Source organism: Aulonocara stuartgranti, assembly GCF_965226115.1.
Source record: "Aulonocara stuartgranti genome assembly, chromosome: 7".
In the NCBI taxonomy this organism is placed as follows: Eukaryota; Metazoa; Chordata; class Actinopteri; order Cichliformes; family Cichlidae; genus Aulonocara; species Aulonocara stuartgranti.
In genome coordinates this window covers 24468435-24493241 of record NC_138945.1, presented here as the reverse complement: position 1 = coordinate 24493241, position 24807 = coordinate 24468435, and the positions used below count along the sequence as shown (strand labels likewise).

At 39.8% G+C, this 24807-nt stretch overlaps 2 protein-coding genes across 3 annotated transcripts in view; one reads left to right on the top strand and one right to left on the bottom strand.

Annotated features, from left to right (window-relative positions):
- bmpr1bb (bone morphogenetic protein receptor, type IBb) overlaps window positions 1-2380 on the top strand; it is a 56405-nt gene extending 54025 nt beyond the window's left edge. Inside the window, exons 15-16 of the mRNA XM_082539689.1 lie at window positions 13-143; window positions 1102-2380. Of these exons, the coding sequence (XP_082395815.1) occupies window positions 13-143; window positions 1102-1227 (257 nt within the window). The 3' untranslated portion in view covers window positions 1228-2380. The remainder of the gene's footprint in view (window positions 1-12; window positions 144-1101) is intronic.
- Window positions 2381-2464: 84 nt separating this feature from the next.
- The window catches only part of unc5cb (unc-5 netrin receptor Cb), a 132965-nt gene continuing 110622 nt past the window's right edge, over window positions 2465-24807 (bottom strand). For both annotated transcript variants that reach the window (XM_082539682.1, XM_082539683.1), the window contains 9 exons: window positions 22261-22452; window positions 18518-18880; window positions 14603-14690; window positions 14307-14478; window positions 9989-10222; window positions 9178-9327; window positions 8909-9073; window positions 7533-7711; window positions 2465-4263 (listed from right to left, as the gene is read on the bottom strand). In XM_082539682.1, coding sequence (XP_082395808.1) covers window positions 4104-4263; window positions 7533-7711; window positions 8909-9073; window positions 9178-9327; window positions 9989-10222; window positions 14307-14478; window positions 14603-14690; window positions 18518-18880; window positions 22261-22452 — 1703 coding nt within the window. In that variant the 3' untranslated portion in view covers window positions 2465-4103. The remainder of the gene's footprint in view (window positions 4264-7532; window positions 7712-8908; window positions 9074-9177; window positions 9328-9988; window positions 10223-14306; window positions 14479-14602; window positions 14691-18517; window positions 18881-22260; window positions 22453-24807) is intronic.

Sequence of the window (24807 nt, the reverse complement as noted above, 5' to 3'; positions counted from 1 at the left end):
ATTAAACTCCAGGTATTGTGGAGGAACATCAGCTTCCCTATTATGACCTCGTCCCGTCCGATCCTTCATATGAGGACATGAGAGAAGTGGTTTGCATAAAAAAACAAAGACCTTCTTTTGCTAATCGATGGAGCAATGATGAGGTACTCTTATCTTTATCCATTTTTAAAACTTAAACTTAATGGCGTTTATGTGTGAACGTCATTACATCAACATGGTTACTTACATTAAAATAAATCCATGTAAATATGCATTAATCTGCATTCTAAGTGGAGATTTCTGCCTCATAGTATGAGAGAAATTATGCATTGAAACAGCTGTTATTAGCACAACAGCTGTTAATCATACACTTTTCCAGAGTATTCTTTAGTGCGTATCATTCTTCCTGTCTGTAAACATGATGCCTCGAAATGTCTTGAATGGATTCTGATGAATCTTTGTAGCAGTGTAGATCATCCACAAAGGTCATTCAAGGTCAAGTTTATGATTTATTGGTCGGAAATTGAGAAAAAGGCTTATAACTTAGAAACTATGATGAAGTGTGGTGTGTATTGTCAAAATATAGAAAGCTTTGTATAAGGATTTAAAATAGCATTTCATATTTCACCTTTGAAGTGATTCTACATTGGCCTTTTTAAACTATGTTATTTCTACAACATATAGAGGGAGCATACAGGGAATGATATATGGGGTTTCTTAATATCACTTTTTTTTATTTCTGTGTTATGTGCATTACAGTTATTGATTATAACCGCTTTTTCTAATTGATATTTATTATTAAATGCTACCCATTTATTATATCCACATAAATAAAAAAAATAATTATACTCAAAATGATATCAAGTATATTAAAATGGGTTTCAGCTTGGCAAATAATAAAAAGCCTGCACTTTGCACATAAACACAACGCTATTCCCTTTAAAAAAACAAAGTACAGCCCTGTTTCTAAGTTATAGGTTGACCTTGTAGGTCTCGGTGGATGTAAGGTACATTTTTGCTAAACATGTTTTTGCATGCCCATAAATAATTAGTAATCATGGATTAAACCATTTGCCTAAAATGTACTTGTATTCTTATGCATATGGTCGTGTGTGTCTTTAGTGTCTACGACAGATGGGGAAACTCATGTCGGAGTGCTGGGCTCACAATCCAACTTGTCGTCTCACAGCCCTAAGGGTGAAGAAGACTCTTGCAAAGATGTTAGAGTCCCAAGATATCAAACTGTGACAGAGAGTCCACAGAAAAGATATCATCTCCCAGAGTCTCATCATTACCACTGGCACAGGCCACTCAAGCTGGCCAGAAGAAAGGGAAGAAGAAAAGAGAGACTGTGAATAATAGAACAAATATAACTGACAGGGAGGATGAGTGATAGAGATAATGGTCACCGTAGGGCCAGAATAATGATATATACCAAAAAATTTATTATATCAGGGGACATCTGCTCTACCATTGTCTGAGGCGCCTCTCCCTCAGTGTTCAGACTGTGCTTTCTGTGAAAGCTAAGTGGTTTCTGGTTCCAGACTGTTCAGGGGGCCTTGCAGGACTAAAATCTGGAGGATGCTCTTGCGCTGCTCCTCTAAAGCCATATAGCAGTATTCTACGGGCAGTCTTTTGTACTGTCAAAGCTGCTTTGTGTGTGTGTGTTTTGCTGTTTTGTTTTTTTCTGAGTCAGCCGCTGCATGCTGTGATATCACAGTGGACTTATGACGATGATAGTCATCCATTGACCTCAGTGTAGAAGATGTGGATTCATACCATTATTATTATTGCTGAACAAACAGAAACATGATTAATATATCTATATATATATATATAGATATATTAAACAAATATACATGCATACACACACACACACACTCAAGGTGAATCAAAAAAGAATCATCTGATTTCTGATTTCAGTGTGCTTTAATTCAACAGCCGGAGACAACAGAGACAATTTGTGAGGTTCATGTGGTTGTTTTTGTAGTTTGACTATCGTATGGATATATACCATCCGTCCATATTTAGCCTTTTAGTTTAAAATGTACAGGATGGCTTTTGAAACCAGATGATTCTTTATAACCTGTGTGTGTGTGTGTATATATATATACATACAACCTCTTTTTAGATCTGGGCTTTGCTATCCTGCATCGTCTCATCTTTCTGGTCACGTTTTTTTTTTTTTTATCCATATGAAGCTGATCTGAAATCTATGTATTATTTGCCTTGTTGGATGGTAAAATGCATTTTTGATCAGTGTCTATACATATATATATGTGTGTCTCATCCACTCTGCCACTGTAGCACGTGCCTTATTTAATCTGTACATATGCAAGTAATGAAGGTGTATGAGTGGATCTGCAGAACATTCCCTATTAAAAAAAATATTTGAAAAATATATCTTGAAAGCCCATAAGGTTTTTTTTTTTTTTTAAACACAGTCTCACAAGTCAAATGGTCGCACTCCATTTTCAATGTTGCATATAAATATAATTTATTATTAGTCTTAAAAATTCTTTCTTACAGTTTGTACAATAACTTGACAGATGAAATGCAAGCCGTTGCGAGGAACATCATGAGTGCAAGAAACAGACAGGCTACATTCTCACTATACACAATATTAATCATGAAGCTGAAGAACAACTAGGGAATGCAAAGGCTAGCCCACTGAGAATGTAGAGATTGTTTCAAAGGGATGCAAAGTTTGCATAGACGGCTTCAAGAAAACTGGGACAACTGCCATTCAAAAAAACAAAACCAACCAAGAACACTTGTATGGGCGCAACTGCTGCTCCATCAAAGGAATGTCACATTTACAGATCATTTTTATGCACAGAATCAGTGTCATCGTGATATTGATGGCTTCTGTAGTGAATGTACAAACATCGTTGTCTGAGTTAAAATCTCTTATCCTCCAAAAGTACGCATGAACGTCGGTTGATTGAGACAATATTTAGATGATCACCTTACATGTCAGGTATTTGGTAAAAAGCAGTTGTTTTCAGTTGGACTGGTCCTACAAAAATATACTGGTTTGATTTCCCTTTCTGCACCATCTCCCTCTTCGCTCTGCCTGGTATCTTATGTGAACGCGACATCATCATGAACGTCACACAAATTTGCATCACTCATGACTTTTTTTTCAGTCTGGCTAATTTCCCATATCCTTTTGTTAACAGGATATACGATATGTAGAGATATGTAGTTAGCCAAATGATCCTGCTAAAAAAAGAAAAGAAAAAGAAAAGCAAAAGCAAAATAATCACCAATGCAACTCAAAAATATCACCCATAATAGAAAAGCAATAATTATACATAACATGACTAAAAGTATTAATAGTAGTTATAACAACACTTAAAAAAACGGTGTAATGATTATGATCGTTGAGTTCCCTCTGTGTTATAAATGTGGCCGACAGAAAGAATAGTTACAGCGCCAGGTGTCCACCAGGTGGTGCTGTAATACAGTCAAACGCAATGAAAGAAGAAACGAAATACGGTTCAGTAACAGACAGCATAAGATACAAAAAAAGACATGTATAAATAGGCATATCATTAAATACTATGTTGTCACAGAACACATACTTTTCCATGGAGTTGCCATGGAGACTGATTTTTGGAGAATGAGACGTTCTTTCGCCGATCTTCCTCCTTTGATCCATTGACCTGTCACTGTTGTGAGGGCATCATCCACATCTGCACAGTCCATCCGAATAAACCGGAAACATGTTTCCAAGGAAACCATAGCCAAAAATATCAAATCATTCTTACAAGAGAGGGAGAGAGAGAGAGAAAGAACGAGGAGAGAAACAGCCTGAAAATGACTGGCAGAGATTCTTGTTTACTCTCCAAGTTTTCACAACCTTTGTTGCCAATATTTAACTGGGTCATGGCAGGGTAGACCTGGCTGTGACTATCTCCTTACTTCTTTGAGTGTACACACAGGCAGCTTCTGTGAGTGTGTGTGCGTGCATTTGTCATCGAGAATGACTTTTCCTGCTTTTTTTTGTTGTTGTTTTTTGGGGTGTGTGTGGGGTGTGTTTGAGGGGGTCCACCCTCTTTTCATATTCACTTTGTGTCTTCTTCCTCCCTGGAATGTCACTTGTCCCTGGCAGGCAGATGTCAGTGTTCAGTCACCGCGGGAACAAGGCTGTCATGGCGTCCCATCTCCTCCAGTACTTGGGCAAGGCGACTGAGGTTGCCGTCAGGAAAATGCTGGGCCTCCCACAAGTCCAGGATCACTCCAGTGGGGCTGGATTTGGTGGCAAAGTAGTTAAGATACCTAAAAGAGTGATCATGTGAAACCAGAGAGAGGTAGGTTAGAAAAGCAGACAAATGGTTAATAGAGAGGAATGAGTTTGCTTATTAGTAATAAAAAACTCGTTGGTGTGCTGCAATAATCTTTTCATCATCAAATACTTTAATTCTTACTTTCTATTTTTTCCTTCTATACACAGTAACCTTTCTGGTCAGTAATGAGATACTGTGGGCATGAGAGGAAAGCAAAGTGAGCACTGATATACATCCTTAAATGTATTTGCAGTCTATGCAGAACTAATGATCGCTTTGTTTTCTTTTAATGACTTTTGCTTTGGCTTTGAATTGATATATATATATATATATATATATATATATATATATATATATATATATATATATATATATATATATTCATTCATTCGAGTCTCTCGCCTTCACCCTTTGTCCTTCATGCCAAAGTCTGCCAGTGGTCTCGTCAATCTGCAGCTGCTGTCTGTGATAAGGCTGCCCTGCTGAGCTGGGACCTTAAAAATGGGTGCGCATTGTACGTCCATCACAAACAGAAGACTATCAAAGACACGGGGATGATGTTTTAAAAAGAGGAACGTCACTCTGTCTCCATTGTTTTTTTCATCTTTCCTCAGCTCTGATGTTTATCAGAATGAGTCACATTCCCACAGATCACTCACAATCAAATTAAAAATAGATCACTTATCAACAGTTTAAGTCCCCATGGACTCTTAATGTTTACTTCTAATGAAAAAACAGCCGTTCTTTCTTTACTGGTACCACGCTATAAAAACCACTATGAATAAACAGAAAATTGACAGTTAATTAAACTGTAGTTAGAAGCTATTTAGGTGTTAGAGCCACTTAGACCCTATCCTAGGACACATTGGGTGAGGGGTGCGGTACACTGCAGACAGTTGGCCAGTCCCATCACAGCAACTAACACAGCAACTCAGACGATTCATGCTCACATATGCATCTAAGGACAATGTGGAATCATTAATTAACCCAAGGGATTCCATGCAGCCACAAGGAAAACACACAACCTTCATGACAAAAGGCCCAAGCTGTGAAATGACAAATAAATATGTTGATAACTGGTTTTTTAAACCAACCGATGAACATTATCAGTGTGGCTATTTTAAAGTTGCATCTGATATTTCTAATACTTGTGTTTCAGCGGACAGTCCAGGTCCCAGTAGGAGAAAAAAAACCTTTAAACCTGGAGCTGCGGTTTATGTTCTGTTCATTATGTATGTGTTCACTGGTTGTTTAGTTAGGTTAATAAATCAAAACTATGCCTGTTCAAAACATTAATCTTGCAGGCTGAAAAGTGACACTTAATGTTTTCCAAGTGAGACCACAGATCAGTAATTAAACCTGTATGACTAAACAACAACCTCTAGTAATATGAATGAATGCATAATGTAATATATAAAAGGCTTATGGGTCATCTCCTCTTGTTAGCTATGATTCAATACATAATATGTAATACAGGGAGTGCAGAATTATTAGGCAAATGAGTATTTTGTCCACATCATCCTCTTCATGCATGTTGTCTTACTCCAAGCTGTATAGTCTTGAAAGCCTACTACCAATTAAGCATATTAGGTGATGTGCATCTCTGTAATGAGAAGGGGTGTGGTCTAATGACATCAACACCCTATATCAGGTGTGCATAATTATTAGGCAACTTCCTTTCCTTTGGCAAAATGGGTCAAAAGAAGGACTTGACAGGCTCAGAAAAGTCAAAAATAGTGAGATATCTTGCAGAGGGATGCAGCAGTCTCAAAATTGCAAAGCTTCTGAAGCGTGATCATCGAACAATCAAGCGTTTCATTCAAAATAGTCAACAGGGTCGCAAGAAGCGTGTGGAAAAACCAAGGCGCAAAATAACTGCCCATGAACTGAGAAAAGTCAAGCGTGCAGCTGCCAACATGCCACTTGCCACCAGTTTGGCCATATTTCAGAGCTGCAACATCAATGGAGTGCCCAAAAGCACAAGGTGTGCAATACTCAGAGACATGGCCAAGGTAAGAAAAGCTGAAAGACGACCACCACTGAACAAGACACACAAGCTGAAACGTCAAGACTGGGCCAAGAAATATCTCAAGACTGGTTTTTCTAAGGTTTTATGGACTGATGAAATGAGAGTGAGTCTTGATGGGCCAGATGGATGGGCCCGTGGCTGGATTGGTAAAGGGCAGAGAGCTCCAGTCCGACTCAGACGCCAGCAAGGTGGAGGTGGAGTACTGGTTTGGGCTGGTATCATCAAAGATGAGCTTGTGGGGCCTTTTCGGGTTGAGGATGGAGTCAAGCTCAACTCCCAGTCCTACTGCCAGTTTCTGGAAGACACCTTCTTCAAGCAGTGGTACAGGAAGAAGTCTGCATCCTTCAAGAAAAACATGATTTTCATGCAGGACAATGCTCCATCACACGCGTCCAAGTACTCCACAGCGTGGCTGGCAAGCAAGGGTATAAAAGAAGAAAAACTAATGACATGGCCTCCTTGTTCACCTGATCTGAACCCCATTGAGAACCTGTGGTCCATCATCAAATGTGAGATTTACAAGGAGGGAAAACAGTACACCTCTCTGAACAGTGTCTGGGAGGCTGTGGTTGCTGCTGCACGCAATGTTGATGGTGAACAGATCAAAACACTGACAGAATCCATGGATGGCAGGCTTTTGAGTGTCCTTGCAAAGAAAGGTGGCTATATTGGTCGCTGATTTGTTTTTGTTTTGTTTTTGAATGTCAGAAATGTATATTTGTGAATGTGGAGATGTTATATTGGTTTCACTGGTAAAAATAAATAATTGAAATGGGTATATATTTGTTTTTTGTTAAGTTGCCTAATAATTATGCACAGTAATAGTCACCTGCACACACAGATATCCCCCTAAAATAGCTCAAACTAAAAACAAACTAAAATCTACTTCCAAAAACATTCAGCTTTGATATTAATGAGTTTTTTGGGTTCATTGAGAACATGGTTGTTGTTCAATAATAAAATTAGTCCTCAAAAATACAACTTGCCTAATAATTCTGCACTCCCTGTATATAAGATGTACAGATGGCTGGCCTGCTGGATGGATAAATGAATAATTACTTTTTAAAAACAAATTCTAATATATTTCATTTTAGTTGTCTATATTAACAGAAAAATAGTTTTGTTTAAACTATTTAACTTTAAAGTAAAGGCTGTTTCTGTGGCCAGACTGTGATCCCAGAGGTCCTAAATGTAAGTTACCATTTCACCCTTTTCATTGTTTGTCAACCCACCTGTCAAGATTGAGTTTGTGGGCCAACATCCTCCAGTCATTGCCTCTGGTCTGCGGTGCGTCCAGGCTGCCGCACAGCTTCTGACGGATAGAAACAGGGATGCGAAAGGCATTTGGCCCTACCAGTGTCGTGATGTTGCTGGCAGGATCCAGCAGAGATGTGTCAATACTCTGGGAATCCTGTAAAGAGAGAATGAGAGGGATTAAAGCAGAGACACAGACTGTAGCTGTGGTTTTTTCCCCCCTAGTTTGCAGACTGCCTGGACATAATTCAACACCTCGCAAAATGAAACATAATGTAGTTCAAATGGATTTGTAGCACAGGAAATTTCTTTTTCCAGGTGCCATAAAAAAAATTGAAAACCCTTCGTTGCGTCGCCATCCATTTACTGATGCAAGCTGAGTGATTTTCTTTTAAATATACTGCATCTGGAGGATTAAGCACTGGATGTCTGGCTACAGAAACCAGATCAAGACCCAGAGACAAATGAACCAAGGCCAGGCAGTAACACAGCTCTGCACTGTATGTACTGTAATTTATCTCATTACTGAGCACAAAGCATGAGTGCTCCTCCATCCCTCAAGCTCTATTCTCCTAGCCAGATGGCCTTTGTAAAGCAAGTGCAGCATGACTGGGGGGGGGGGGACGACACAGGCTTATTATACCCTCCTGTGCTCCTCTCTTGTCGTAAGCAAGACTCTATGTAGGCGGCATGGTTGAAACTCCCCTGTCTCACACCTTGCCAGTTTTTGTGAACGTTGCAAAAAGTGGGAAGAGGAAATGGAAACGAGGTTAAATTCATTCTGAGCGTCTGGCTCGGTGGAAGGACAATGAGGGCGAGGTGGAGGGGAAGAGTCAAAACAGCTCTGGATGCAAAATTCATGTGAAAGCAGAGCACAAAAGTCGCACAGACCTTTGAGGTTTCCATTATAATTTCGAAGGCTATGCCCCGTATCCAGTCAAGGTGAATAATTACTTTAAGCCTTTATAAATCAAGTGAAAGCATTAGGAGGGAAACAGTTCATTACAAAATCAAATACAAGCATTTTTCCTCAGCCTGTAGTGCTAGTCGTGTAGTGCTCTTTTATGTGAATATAATGAAATCAGATGGTATTTAATTTGTTATACTTAAAGGTCTGGCATCCAACTTGAGCCTGACTGTCCTACACATTTACATGCTTCACTCTCCTCGTGTCATACACCGTCCCCACCCAATTTATTGTTATTTTTAGGCTCCAAAATCTCCAATCTCCCTCTGACAAGTCAGTGGTGCTGATGCCCTGCATCACTGCCTGCTGCTTCAACCCCTCCACCGGCCCAGCATCCACCTGCAGGGGCCGGGGGGGGGGATGTTTACTCCAAGTATCAAACGCTACCTCCGACAGTGTAGTGTCCAGCTGAAAAATCTGTCCTTCTCCTTCCACTTGGCGCACACATATTTTGCAGGTCAGGTCCACCGTGCTGGAAGAGAAGCGCTCCAGGGTAAAGCAGCAGTGGAGGTTCCTTTGTGAGCCGCTCCACACCTGCTGAAAGGAAAGCTCCTGCAGAGAAGTGGAAAGTGTAGAGGAGTTACATCGGTGGGAGAAACCATGTGGCACACTGTGCATGGCCTTTTACTGAAAAAGGAGTAAAATGAGCAGTTTACCTGGTACTTGGCTAGCAGTTTGCTCTTCCATAATGTGTGGGGAACATCATGGATGGAAAGCCTCAGGTTGTGGGTGCTGTCCTTAAAGATGAGAGTCTTTGGTTCATCCAACAGTTTCCCACCCATCTGCTTCTCCATTTGAAGGACTTCCTAAATAAACAAAAGCAAGCTTGATTAGCAAGGACACCATCTATACCGACCTCAAAAAGCTTCTTCTTTATACCAGTTGAAAAGCAGACAAACTGCTGCTGTATTCCTGTGATAATAGTCTCTGAGGAATTCTCACAAGTATATTTACAAATGATTAGTTTTTAATAAAATATTACGTTATAATCATCCGCAGGGCTTTACAAACTTAAATCTAGACATGCAAACCTGAAATCAACTTCTGTGTCCTTGCAGCAGGATCACTATCACTTCTCATTACTCATTCCCAAACTTAATAACTGTGTTCAATATCCCTCCTCAGTACAATAATCTTTCCTTATCTTTCCTTCATGCAGGCGCATGAAGGTATTAAACAGAATTGAGGTGATGAGACAACAGTAGAGAAGGAGGGATATATGTGGCTTATTTTGTGTTGTTGCAGCAGCTACGTTATTCAAATACAGGCGCTTGTATCTCCTTATTGTGACACACCAACACAAAGATTTCTCATTCTGCCTCCCACACATCATCTGCTGGCTGTGCTTGCGCATAAACAATTCAGTTACAGTGGGGAAAAAAAAAATCACAATTATATTCATTTCAGTGATACAAATAATGAGACAAAGGCTATGCACACATTCAGTACAGCGTGCTGCGCATTTACCTTGAGTGCGTCCTGTGTGTCGTCCAGGCAGTAGACTCTGATGTGATACTCCATGGCTGGGCAGGTGACGGGGCCAAAGATGGCTAGTTTGAGGCGCTTAGTGGTGGCAGCGCTGAGAGATTGACCCACGAGGCAGTAGGTGCCCAGCGTCTCTGTCAGGATGTGGCAAGCCTCGTCATCCATTTGGATATAGCAAGGTGTGGTGAAATTCTCTTCTCCTACTACCACTATATCCTAGAGCGTGGACAAGGAGAAAGGGGGAAAAAAGAGGAATGTTGAAGAATAAGCCTGGGTTTTGTCATGTATGTATCAAGCAAAAAATAGAAGTGGGGCATGGTTAATACGATTTTTGGCTAGAGCAAAATATGCCATATCCAATTTTCCCTACATATCTCCATTTGCTCGCACAATACTGCTACAGCTGTCAGTTCTATTTGGTTGTATTGATCTGTTTCGTGAAGCAGATAACTTCACATTGCAGCAAAAATGTAGATAGATACAAGTACCAAAACTGGCATGTATGCTCTCTTTTGATTACTTTTTTGATCGAGCCCATTAGCCATTTGAAAACTGCAGTCATTTTCGTGATGGCTGATGAGAAAGGCGGAAAATATAAATTTTCTTTACATAAAGTAAGCAAGACTTGCATTTATGAATGATTTTAGTGTCAAATTGTGCATGTTCAACTATTTAGAAGTCGACTTTAGTACTCTGAAGTTGCTTTTTCATTTGCACAGGTAATGCTTCTTGTTTCAATTACATTTCATAGATGGACCTGCACATTGCTCAGTGGTTACCCATGACCTCCCAAAAACCTTGTTGTTTTTAATGGCATAGGGCTGATTGTGGTCGGTGGTTTAATCCCCAACTCCTGCATACAATGCTGAAGTGTCCTTGGATAATTCAAGATATTAAACCCCAAGTAGCCTGCAGTGCTGCGTTTCCATACGCGCATAAACCTTAACATTGTGTCCATGTTGCAGTGTAGAAAGTGCTATAGATGTCACAGTTCTGTTTATATATATGCATATGTATATATACACGCACATGACAGGGCGTGCCAGCATGACATGCATCATGGATCAAATATATGAAATTCACTGAACTGAGGAATACATTGGCAAAGGAAGAATGTTGAATGCCTGAGCCTACAGTGCTATGAGAGGGATAAATCCCTCGACCTGCACAGCACTGTGTAGCTACATTTGTCATTGGACCACTGGAGCAAAATATAAGATTGACGTAATTTGAATTATTTTCTTTCACGTGAAATGAAGAAGCTCACATGAAGTTTTGAAGTCATAAATTTGACTTACTCAGTCAAAAGCATATAAATCAAGAGTAAAGCCTCTGAAATGCATCCAGTGGTTGAAATAATTCCCCAGCTGTTTCCCAAGATAGAAATGACCCAGAGTAGACCTCAACAAACATCACCCCGATTACCTCAAACACAGCATGAAAAGGAGGTGACGGTACAGAGGAGGGTTGCAAAGGGGCTTTCAGGAGAACAGCAACTGTAAACGGTTTAATGCATGTTGTCCAGGGAAACTTATGTGAGAACCATATTCTTGCATTATTTGTACATCTGCAGAAAAACTGGAAAATATGCAGCAATTTTATCAAAAGAATAGAAAATGTCACAGCTTGTTGCTGAATTCCATGTTTGAAACCGATTAGATAAATAATCGGTACAGTGTCTTCTTTTTCTTTCAGCTGCCTCTTTATTAAAGGGTCACCACAGATTTTTCTTGTGGATGCACTTCCTGTTACAGCCCTTCCTGGGATTTGTGTCTGCTCCTGGTCTTGAACTACTGTGTGATCTTTTACATGTTATTGTTAACCGCTAGACTACAGAGTTACTGTATAGTATATTGCGTGGAGTTATGGATATATTAACTGGCCTACAGTAGTGAGTCTGTGTATTTAAAAGAGTATATTTAAAAGCCTCAAGTGTGGATTTGTAAACGTTAAATTGGATTGGCTAATTAGTGAAAACCACATATTTTTACATGAAGTCTTTGCCACTGGGTAATTAATAGCTAAACTTGTACATGTGTTGCTTTTTTGCCACACAGAAATGTGCTCAGTCACATTTAACTGAAACAGAATGAATTTAAATTGCATTTTAATGTAGAAAGCACAATTAATGTCCTGACCTTTTCACAGAAGCCGTGTACTCTCGAAGTAACAGTTAGTGTGTGTGTGTATTACTAATATTTGAGACTGTCTCACGCGGAAAATGGAAGCATAAGTATCCCGACTATTTGCAGTTGACCCCTGTAACGACACCAATGCCAGGACACATTTCTCTTTCATTAGGATTGCAAGGTCTGAGGAGCCTCCTGCGACTCTCCCTCTTTTTCTTTAACCCTCTCTTCATTTCTCTTCATCTCGCTTATTCTTTCTCTTCCTCTCTCCGTCGTTCTCGCTCTAATCCAAACACTCTCACAGAGTGGCACACTGGTATTAATTCAGCCTATTATGAGAGACAGAAGAGGAATTACAGCATTTTATTGTGAGCTAGGCCGTTTAACAGCAGTATTATGGCAGATCATTAGACTCTTAACTGCTCCTGTGGGATGGCACTAGGGATCCTTATTGGGGGATAATTGGAACGCACAGTGAAAAAGTGGCCCTGCTTCATATGTAGTACTGTGTGCAGGCAGAAACAATTAAACATACAAACATACAAACGTTAATTTAGTCAAAAATTCATCAGCCGGCTTTTTTCCCCCTCCCATGTAGACGTGGGAGGATTTTAAGTAGGAGAGTTACTGAAGCAGAAATCCCCACATGTTCCTCATTATATGACACGCCATCTTCATCATCATCACAACACCATGAGATTGTGTGTGAATCGGTGTGTGCGTGCGTGCATCAACTGGGGAGGGCTGCGGGCTCCCAGACGCCAACGGAACTGATTATTCTCAATATAAATATCCGTGAAAAACTCCTTTGGAGGAGCTCATCTCTCCTGTATCCACTGCAGTGATGAAAACACATTTTGACAGAGCATGTCATATAAAGCAATATTTCACTCATGCAGCGCCGAGGCTGGCCTCAGAGGGAAAAGGAAACTCATACGAAGGAAGCCGCCATCACATCACATATTACCATCTGCGTTTGTGGCAGGACGGAGATGTAATCAGGAATCATTTCTTCTTTAAAAATCCGCAGTTTACACTGAGCTTTATTGGTTGTGTCCAAGTAATTCATCAATGTCACGAAGGCATGTGGGGGCCAGTTGGGCAGTTTTTCCTCGGCTCTGTAAGTAATGCCATCGCATCAGCAAGAGGAAATTATGCAAGGGCTTGCTGAAAATTACATTATTTAAGTCACTTTTTAATGATGATCTGACAGAAGGCCTTATTATTGGGTATAAACTGATGCTATATATTTGGACATGGCCTTCCTGAGAGTAATGTGCATTTTGATTATCATCTTATCATTTATGCAATAAGCCTGGATAGACTGGAGTCGTGTTACGTATCACTAAAGCATTGCCTTTCATTATGCTTCCTGTACTGCGCCCTGCTCCTGCTAACCTTTATTAAATGCTTTTATCTTTAAGGGAGCCTTTCTCCTTAAAAAGGTTTGAGTAGAAAGTTAATTAAAAACCACAAGGAAGGAAGACTTTTTTTCTTTTGACAGCTAAGAAAAAGATGCTGATAGCTGCCCGCAAGAAGGTCGGCCACGTCAGGTGAGGTGCTGAGAGATATGTTTTGGAGGTAAGCTGACCACCTGGCACATTTCTAACAAAGTTCCCTCCTAACAAGCAGATTTGTTTCAAGTTTCTCTGCAAATGATCCCTTGGTAATTGGTCCATTTCTGCATCAGTGTGTGTGACAAAAACAGCAAAAGGGAAGACTTGAAAAAAAAAGCAACACGAACAGAAAAACCCCCATACATGTTCACACCTGATGAAAAACCTGCCGTTATAAAGGTACAAGGAAACAGCCTGGGCAAGAAAACAGTCCCAGTCCATTCCCTGCTATTAGAGATGTACTATTTCAGCTCCTAGGTGCAGCAGGGGTTTACTTTGAGTACTACTATGAGTTGGACAAACAATGCAGGGGACGTTGATCCCTTTCACCTCCTCCATCCTATCAGTTCTCCCATGCCATATCATGGATTTATTTCTCACAGCATCTTTTCTTTTTTACTGCTCGCTGACACACTGAGCAGAGATTCGCTTGTAAACACATAATTTCAATTCTTGTGTGCATGCGACCGTCAGAAACCCATTTTTGAAACTCGAGCGCAGTCGATAGATACAGCCTACTGTAGCACAAATTTCTCTGTGAATCTCACATCTCACCTCCCACTGATTCTGCGGCGACTGGCTTTTGAGCTGGATCAGCCAGTCCTGCTGGCCATCGCACACGGCACAGTGATGCATGGTGATGATGACCGGACGAGTCAACAGGGTCCCCGGGGGTCCGCAGCTCACCATGGGGCTGAGCACCGTTTGGCCATCTTCCACCGAGGGCCTGGAGGCGCACAGGGATAGCATACATACAATATTTAGCCACAATCTGATGGCACTCTCAGTATGTATGTGTGACACGGAGCGGTTGACAGCAGCAAATAAGGTTCTGGGGCGTCGTCGCATACCTCATGTTGTCCTTCCTGTGAACTGTCACATACATCTCATACACTCTGCCCTGAGGAATAGCCCCTGCAGGAATTAGCAGACTAACCCCTGGGAAGCAAAAAGCAAAAAAAAAAGATAAGTTGACAGAGGTGTCTTTATACTGTCAGTGCTTGTTATGAGACTTTTGTAAGAATGTGAGAGTATAGAGAGTGAGACCAACAGGCTGGTGAATCCTGGCTACTCCAAATATAGAAAGGTAAATTATAATTTTACATTTAACTAGTGTGTCTTCATGCAGTGCTGCACAACTACAGAGATATGAATCGATTTTTTTTTTCATTTTATTCAAATGAATATTTTTCCTGGATAAACACAATAATAATTGCACTGCCGTTCAGTCCCACACACAGCAACTATGTAATTTTACCACCTTCTTTTATGGTATCAGGAAATGATGTGGAATTTCATTTCTAAAAATCAATGATCTCTTTGCTCGTCACAGCCTTGGCATATTGCTGCAGCAGGCGCGATTTACATTTTTCCATCTCAGATTTATTCGATAAGATGTCCTATCCGATACGCGCGTGTGCGTTTTTTAGAAGCCTAACCCCCAATTTCCATCATGCATACGCACACACAAACACACACATGGCTTCTCTCTGGAGTGGTGGTGGGGGAGGGATCTCAGATAGCTCATTGATTTCCCATGTCCTTGTACTGAACTTTTCAAAAGGTGACAGACAGCTTCTCCAGCTAGCTAGCGAGGCAATCACAACTCTGCCAAGGGAACGTCTCGCGCGCTGCTACTCTGCCTCACAGCAAAGCTTCAAAGAGATGAGAAATGCATTTTAAGATGCAAAATACCAAACAGCCACAGTGACAGCACCACAAAATATTTCATTACCCAGACTCACAAACAGATCAAATATCAAATGTGCTCTTTCCTCTCCCTATTCCTATGTAACATGATGAGGTGGCTGAGCGCAGCCAACGGCTGAGAACATTTTACAGTTATCAAAATGAAAAAAAAGAGAGAAATTTAAGAAATGTGAGAAGTCTGCGTATCCTTTAATGTCACTGCTAGTTTGCTTCTGCCTGTCAGCATGCATCTGCGGCGCGTTACAAACAGTCTGCATGTGTTTGAAGTGAGGACAGCATGGCTAATGTAAGCTGCCTGAAACGGGACACCTCCAGCACTTCTGGTGCACACACCTTGGGTATCCATCAACTCTTGTCATACTACGTGCAGTCAATATGCTGATGGGCTGCACATGGCTTAGCTTATTTCAAAGTCGCAGATCATCAGGGATATACTGCTACAGACAGCAAAGTATTGAATGATACTGCACATGCTTTAAAAAGAATTCTTTTATTTTTACTGAGAGGTTTGCTTGGGGTTTGCAAAGATTAACAATTCTTAAGTTAACATTTATGGTTGATTTGAACTGCCGTGTCTACTGAGAGCTGCAATGGTTTTGTATTTTTCACTTTACTGAAGAGCTCTTTATATTTAAGCTCTCACATACTGAAATCTTCATATTGCACTGACAGCGAGAGCAAGTGTAACAAGTTTGGAAGCTTGTTTGAGCCCCAGAAAAAAATAAAATAAAATTTGCCATTAAAATCCAATTTTGAGGTTTTTTTCCTCTTGCTTCTTGCTTAAGTCAGAAAGTCACAATTTTGAGATACCCAACTTGAAATCTAGAGATAATAAACTGAAAATTTGACTTATGGGTGGCAAGTCTTTTTTCCAGGGGAGAAAACGAGCTTCTATTAACAACTGAAATGAAGCTAAGCTTTGAGTAAAAGCAATCTCTAAACAGGAAGCACTCAGGGAGCATAAACCTTCACCGAGGCAGCTCACTCTCTGGCCAGTATTTACTTTTAAGGGAAAAGCACTGCAATTTGTATATATTAATTTTGTTTTCTTTGTTCTGTTTAAATGTACTTTAAGAAGTTTGTAGTGCTGTAAAAGGCAGTTAAGGGTAGAATCACACATGTTTACTTTGACTACAGAAACATGTAGGTGTGTGTAGGAGTAGGTAAAGGATAATAGGTAATGATTTGTAAATAGCTTGAGATAATTATATAATACTATACAACAGTATATTTATAACTAACTAGGCAGCTCATTTCCAGTTAATACTTGTACAGCTGCTGTTATTGTGTATATATTTATTTATCTATTTATATTTCTTCATACATTCTTATATAGTTCCATACTGTGTATTGTGTATTTTGTTGTACAGTTATTTTATTTTCAACTTTAATTTATATATTTTATCTTATTCTTTCCCAGTTAAATTTACCCTTCATTCTAATTTGTGTTGTACAGTTATTTCATTTTTAACCTTAATTCTTTTTATATTTTATTCCTTCCTAGTTAAATTTACCCTTTTTAATTTTTCATATTTATTTCCTATCTTATTCATAGCCTTTTCCTTTTTTTTTTCTTTAGGTCACGAGCAGTTGTCTAAGCATTTCACTGCATATCGCACTGTGTATGACTGTGTACGTGACAAATAAAATTTGAATTTGAATTTGAATTCATTCTCTTTCTCTTGACAATACTTTCTTTAAAGATGTCACACATTTTGGGGTCAATTTGAAAAAGTGAGGGCAGAGGTCACATGTCATATGAAGTTTGGATGCAAACTATAACGTGATATTTAGAATCCCCATATATCATTCGCTATATGCTTATACGATGTCAATACCAACCATGGTGGTAAGGAACATAGTTTTAAATAGCTCTATATAGCATTATTATCACTTTGACCTTTCAAATCAGTCTATTGACCTTGAAGGAGAGGTCAGAGGTCAAATATGCCATAATATTTGAAATCTTTCTAGAGGTTGACAGTACACACCGGATTTGTAAGAATCAGTTTATAGTTAAAAGGCTTTCTGTCAATTTTGAACCAATAAATCATGAAGTTGACTTTGAAGACCTTGGCACACGTAAGCCAAATTTGAATGGATTGCTAAGTTGACCCCACTATACACTCCTGCAAAGTTTTATCAGAATTCAGACAGAATGACACGCATGCATGCAAACCCTACCAAAAACATAACCTCCTTGGTGGAGGTAGCAACTTTCTGAAATGTATTTTCTTGCAGAGAGTTGATGGCAAGATTGATATCACTATCAAACATGTTAACTAAATCTAAATCAAAGAAAATCTGCAGCCAGTAAACTTTTCCCAGCATAAAGACAGGAGGAGACGGCCAGCCTGGCTCTACCACAACCTCTAATGTTCACTAATCAAAATAAATAATGTAAACTTGCACTTTTATGAGGAGGGTATTATGTGCCAGATCATTTCCTGGTCAGACATAGTGACTTCCCGGAGTCTTGTCATCACTATGAGACTGGCAGAAATCCAGTGGAGACACCAGCAAGTTTTGTGTTTGAAGTTTCTTTTAATGTTTTTTTAAAATGGGATCTTTAAGGGAAACGTGGGCCGAGATCATCATCACCAGCACATTATTAAGTGAAACAAGAGTAGAGATTTAAGGACACGATGAGAAAAGCTGATGGTATATTTCATTTCCTATCAGGCTATACAATGAGAGGAGTTTCCTTTCAGTATGTGCACACATATAGACATTCACACATGCACATCCACACAAGTGGAGGTGCTATTACTAAATGCTGATGTGCCACTGAGTGAATGAAAAACGTGGCTCCAATCATAACTCACAAAAGACAGCTAATGAGTTTTAAGACGAACACTGATAGAATCTGCTGGAAGTAGCAGATGCTGCTTTTCATGAACCTAAGCTCGTTTATTCATTTTTTAAACTATTTCTTTTTTACATTCCTGCATACTTTGAAATATGCAACATTTTTTCTTGATATCCAACTGAATCACCTATAAAATAAAAATATATAAATATGGAAAATCACTACCTATCTTTGGCTAGTATAGTACCTGAGTTGGGCACAATAAGCTGTCCTCCCTGGGAGCTGAACGAGCCCAGAGCAGTGCATGATGGATCCCTGGTGCGGAGCAACGTCTGGGTCTGTGTGCGCCGGCCCATTGTGTTGTCACCGTTGTCCAGTAGGCAGTGCGGCAGCTTAGGTGACAGTTTAGAGGAAAATTCTCCTCCTAGGTCATCCTGTGGAGTCACTAAGCCTGAAGAATTGTACACCTTAATCTTCAAGTTAGGGAGCGGGTCAAGCAGAGGAGAATTGGTCATGGGTATTTTGTCACCCACGTCATGGAGAGCGTAAACTGGGCCGCGGTACATGGCAGCTGCTGAGGTCAGGTCAGGGGGTGCTGATAGGAGATCAGCTGAAAAGGAAAGAAAACAACATGGGTAAAGCAGAATAAATGTCTTAACACATGTATTGGGAAAGGAATCAGGAAGAAACTAACTTGAAGCCTATATATCCATGAGGAAATGAACTGCTGGCAGCAATCAGTGAGACTGGAGCACGGCTTTTTTGTTTTTTACTCATTAGGGAGGTCCACTTCACCACCAAGAAACATTACTCAGTCAGAGAAGTTATAGGTGCAGCTGTGATTTATGAGTAACAGATGGCATCGTGAATGTTCGGTTTACCCAGTAGGATAAATGTTCAATAGCTGGACTGAGTGGGTGGAGCGAGGGTCAGTGGGGGCCTCTCTGTCCTCCAGCTTCTCCACTGTCTCCACCCCCTCACAAGTTTCTAAATGATGCAAATGTTAATGAGAGTCAGAAAAGTTGTTCCAGTAATAAACTAGAAGTAGTGCAAGTACTAGTGTGTCACTGGAGGGCATGTTTTGCAACATCCATCTCCAAGAATGTATGGCCCATATTTTCACAATCTGTATTAGGAAATTAAACAAAATATGCTTCAGCTCTCATTCATATAAAACTGTATATTTTCCTCAGGTTTCCCCCAAAACCAGGTTTCAGATAACCCCCCTCGCCCCTCTTTTGTTAATTAGATTGCACAGGTGCCACGGACTGCAGGATGAAACTGAGACCTACTTAACAAGGGATAATCTCAGCTAAGTGTCGCATTAACGTGGCTTGCAGGCTTAAGCTCAAGTCAAAATGTCATGACCAGCAAACAAGATTTGAGCAAAATATCACAGAAACTCAAATTGCACCACTTCTTGGTAATTAAAGCTAACACAATCATCTCCTAGCACATCATTAATGCCTGTGTCTAGCACCATAAAACGCAAAATCTCAATGATTCCCTTAACTGGTTCTTCTATTCAAACACCAGTTCCTACACCATCTTTCCTACTGTGTATTTGACACAGAGACATGAGAATTTGTTACACACTGCCACATTTCAGAGCAGAGAGCTGTCAGCGGAGATCAGACCTTGTTATAGTTCACATACTCTGTCAAATTAGATCAATCACGCTAATTTTTCTTTGCATGTAGGGATATTTCCCCTGTCACTGTTGCTCCTGCACACAGCACGCGCACCGATGGTAACACTGAAATAAGAGACCCCCCCCCCCCAACATTACAAATTCCAATTTAACCCTTGTTTGCACTGAGCACTGTGGTGGATGTGACATTTCCACCCATGAATTATCTTCTTCACAGCAAATTGTGTGTGATGTGCTTTATGCATGCTTCATACAGTATATAGAACATAAATTACAGCTTTTAGTAGGCTACTTTAGGAAAGACAGAGATAAGGTGGAAGTAAAGTGGATCAGCTTATATGATTCCTCCAACACCACTGTTTTTTAAATCACCACCAATTGTTTCTGTCATGATCAGGTGGTTCAAACATATGAAATATGAATAACCCCACAGTAACATCGATCTATATTATAATACTTAATATATTAACTATATCTGTAAAGGTGAAGGATAATGTTAAGGATATATAATCAACAGAAAGTAAAATGATTTAAATATAATGTTATTCATATAAATTCAGCTTCATTATACAGTTTCAGAGTTTGGATTTCTTTTAGAAAATAATAAATAAATGAAAAAGCTTGAATATTGGTAGATTCTTTAACCAAAGTGCCTTCTGCTTGGGAGCTGTTTTAAATAGGCTTGGCTTCAAATTATCCTTTACTTTATAAGAGCGGTGACAGAAGCAGCACCTTTAACAAGGGTTGTTGTTCGATGGTGTTTATCTTTTTGAATTGTCCCACATTAAAAAGCTTCGTCTCTAGTCTCTTCATTGTATTTTTATCTCTTCTGCTTTTATTTATTTATTTATTTCCTCTTTCCAAAAGCTCACACTAATCATTTACAACACAGTTACATATTTCTGTCTCTCTCCCTGCTGTCTTTTTGGCCAGTTCACAGTGACCTGTCCTCATGCATGTAACTTACTTTAAGTCCTGCATCAACAGTCCAAATCTAATTACACAGAGACTGGCCTTATTGTGCTTTAATGACTGGGCATAATGTAGCCTCCCATCACAACAGCAAGCATTTTAATAGTTTCACCACGGCTGACGCACGTGCCTCCAGAGTCAGACGTGTCTCAGTGGGTTAAGGTAATGTTTTGAAGATAATGAAGCTATTATTAATGCCAGCACTAATGAAAGTCATTCCATATGCCTGACAACACAGGTGTGTCTAAGGTCGAGTATTACATTTCTTTTAATCTGCTGAACTGAGTCTGTACCATTAAGTAGCAACACCTTTACTAAAAGAGGATTGAATTGTGCTTAAGCTTCAACAATACACGGAGCCACTTTCTGTATCTTAATTTTATGGAAACAAAATATTCAGTTTTTAACACGGTTTTTGGGCAGGTTTTGAGGAAACATTTGGCACATTAGGTTCTTTCAAAACTTTGTGCATTTAGGTTTTGCCTCATTTGTTAAATTTATTACACTTCTTGGTAAAATAATAGCTATTTCCATGTGTGGGAACAGCTGCCACAGCAAAAGCAGACTGTCTGATGCAAAAAAGAAGTCATCAAGGAATGCTTGAAAACTTGATCCCATGATTTGTGGGTTTATTTTGCAACTGTTGGGATGCAAGTGCTTGAATATACAACCAAAAAATCTTAAAATCTGACGTGCGTGAGAGGCGTTCCAGGAAAAAGTTGAAAAGTTGTCCAAAAAGAACATTAGAGCAAAATCACAGCTGGCCAGTGAACATACAGGTACGAACCAGACGTCTTGGAATAATGTGATGTAGACAGGCGAATCGAGGGCAGAACTGTTTGGTCAGAATACATAAAAATGTTTGGCGCAGACCAAAAACAGCTCACCAAATGTAATGGATTAGGGTTAGCTGCATCTGGGACCGGGCAGCTTGCAGTGACTGATTTAACAATTAATTCTTCATGATATCAAAGAGCAAATGAAGATATTGTGAGACCATTTGCCCAAAAGCTGAAACTAACAGGATAATTATACTAGTGACAAAAGGAAATCCACTAATAATGGGCTCAAAAAGAACAAATGGAGGGCTATAGAATCCCATTCAAATGGCCTTTTCTTCAAATATCTTGCAACTGAAGGGATTTTTACTTGGAAAAAATGGTAACATTTTTAAGCCAGTGACACAGTTACGGATCTAAAAGTTCCTTGGATTAAAGGGGGCAACTCTAGGACAGCAAAGGTGCACTTACCTTTCACACAGAAGAAAGTTTAATCTATTTATGTACCGATTTGAGATGCAGTTACATTTTGATATATAGAAAAACCAACGCTCAAACACTCACACACGCCTCTCTCGTATAACTCACCTTTGCGAGCGGTCTTAATGCTGACCGGCTGGAACCCTCCGTTGAGGGCAGAGGAATCAATGATGTCAGAGCTGAAGTCCCGGTGGTTCTTCCTGTAGATGAAGAGTGCCACGACGACGGAGATAACCAGGCACATGATCACTGCTATCACAATACCCACATAAAGAGCTACATCATCAGTAGTGGGGGCCACTGGAGAAGGAGTTTGGGGACGAAAGACAAAAAACACAGACAGAAAAAAAAATAGTCTTTTAAGATCTCGTAATGCTTCCATTTATGACATAAAGCCTTTTTCTCTCAGTATGCAGGACTTGTGATGAAGCCATTATCAGCAGGGTAATATCCTGGTTTACGATTGAGCCGGATATTAATAACTATCTACTGAGAAATAAATGCACGAAGTATAGCTCCAGTCTTTTTTGATTAATGCTGACCTGCTGTGGGAAACACAGTTCATGAAAAAAAACACGAGGCTCTCTTGATTGTTAAAACTGAGGCGAGATAATGATGCAGGCAACTTAGTTTGACACACATCATCTGGCCTTTTTTCACTGTTTGCTTGGACATGTGCGACACACTAAAAGGCACGCCAACATCTGTTCACTATCTTGTATGCGAATGTTAAAAATGGCCTCAGAATTCTTGAAATAATACATACTGCACTGTGTCATGTGCAAGACCTTGATAAAATAACAATGTAATAACCATATAATAAAGTAAATGGTGACAAAAATTCATTTAAACAGCACAATTAATAAAGAAGGCTGTTCCACCGCGGTCCAGTGACACAAAGATTTCTGCTCAGAACCAAGATCAAAAGTTCTGAAGACAGAGATGTCGATGTTTTCATCTTCAAATTACCATGCTCTGTGCTGAAGTTCAGAGTCTGTCTCTGTTTTTGTTCTTACACACTGCAGATAAGATCTAGACATGGCTCACATTTCTCAAATTGTCTTTCATCTCCGTCTCCCTCCCAGAGACTTTCTGTCCACTATCCAGCTGGAGAAGCCTCAGTGATTAGTAGGCCTGGCATGGATATATGTGCCTTTTAGAAATACAGACTCAGACGGGCTCTCATTAAAGATCAAACCTTTTAATGGATGCCTACTGACAGTCTGAACTCTCTTTGGTGTTTGATAAGGAATGTCCTTCACTGTCACCAAGTTGACAAATGGGGGTGAAGCTCTTATGTGGAGGACACGAAATGTCAAAAAGGCATGTATGAGCATGTATGCATGTATTGTTCAACACATGCATGGACATTGCACAAGTGAAGTCATTGTCCAAAGAAAGACAAACGCCAAAGCAAATGCTTACAAACACACTCTTATCAACAGGAGAACAAAAAGGTGTTGTGATCGGGCAGACACAACAATTTTTGAGATGATGTGTGTGTTGAAATTGCACAATATCTGCACCAGTAGATGGCAGTGTCACCCATAAATCCATACAGGGCGCTTTGAAGACGTGCATGATGGCTGAGCATTTGTGTCTCAGGGATACAGAAGGCACTCAGTCTGTGTCTCTTGTGTTCTCGCGCACAAAGGAGGATAAAGGAGCGGAGCGAAAGGAAACCAAGAGCAGAGTGCTTTCGTGACAAGTGAAAGTCACGCGTTGTGTCATTTTAATCACATACTTCCTTTCTGGCTTCATTTCCAGTAACTTATGGTTTGATTTTTATTCCATAAAAAGGATTTCAATGTAATTAAATAAGTCCACTATTCAACACTTATTTAAATCATATTACATTTAATTTCTTGATGAATCCCTATTGAATAATATTTAGAGTGACCTCCATTTCAATTAAAGATCATTTCTGTAATTTTTATTGAAAGACTACAATTTAAGTGGGGAAAAAGGGTATTAATATTGTAGTGCTCCCATAGATGTTTTCTGTGAGGAAGGACATGCATGTCCCAGCCATGACTTTTCAGCCTGGAGTGAGACATCGCATTAAAGATACATCCTCTAATCCTTCTTCTAGCACAGACACAAACAGAAAACAGAGCAGGGAGTCAGTGATGAAAGTTTGAAAATGTAATTTCACTGCGTTCCCTCTGTCAAGCTTCCCCGCAGTTATTTAACATATATCCCCTCAGTCGAATAATCTTCTATTCATGCTTTGATGATAAAGGCAGCAACCTGCTAAGTGTACGCATTAAAACGTATCACTTAGATTAATACATCGCTTTGAACATGAGCCATTGTTGGAAAGTACAAGAAATGAAACTGAAAGGGATTATTTGAACACTTCATTCTCAGCGAGGTTGCAAAAATTTACAAAGGGATGGGTGAGAGATGGAAAATAATGCCCCCACCCCCCAAAGAAAATCAGCATAGATGTGCAAATTCTTAACCATAGCACATACCAACAAATGGGCTCTTTGAAAAGGTCACATTTAAACTAACAACAACCCAAAAACAGACAGATTCACAAAGACCTTTAAAACCAAGAAGCAACAGTCTTACAGAGCCTCGCCCCTCACTCCGACCAGAACATTGAGTCAGCCCTAAATTATACATGAAGAGACAAAAATCTTAAAGCAG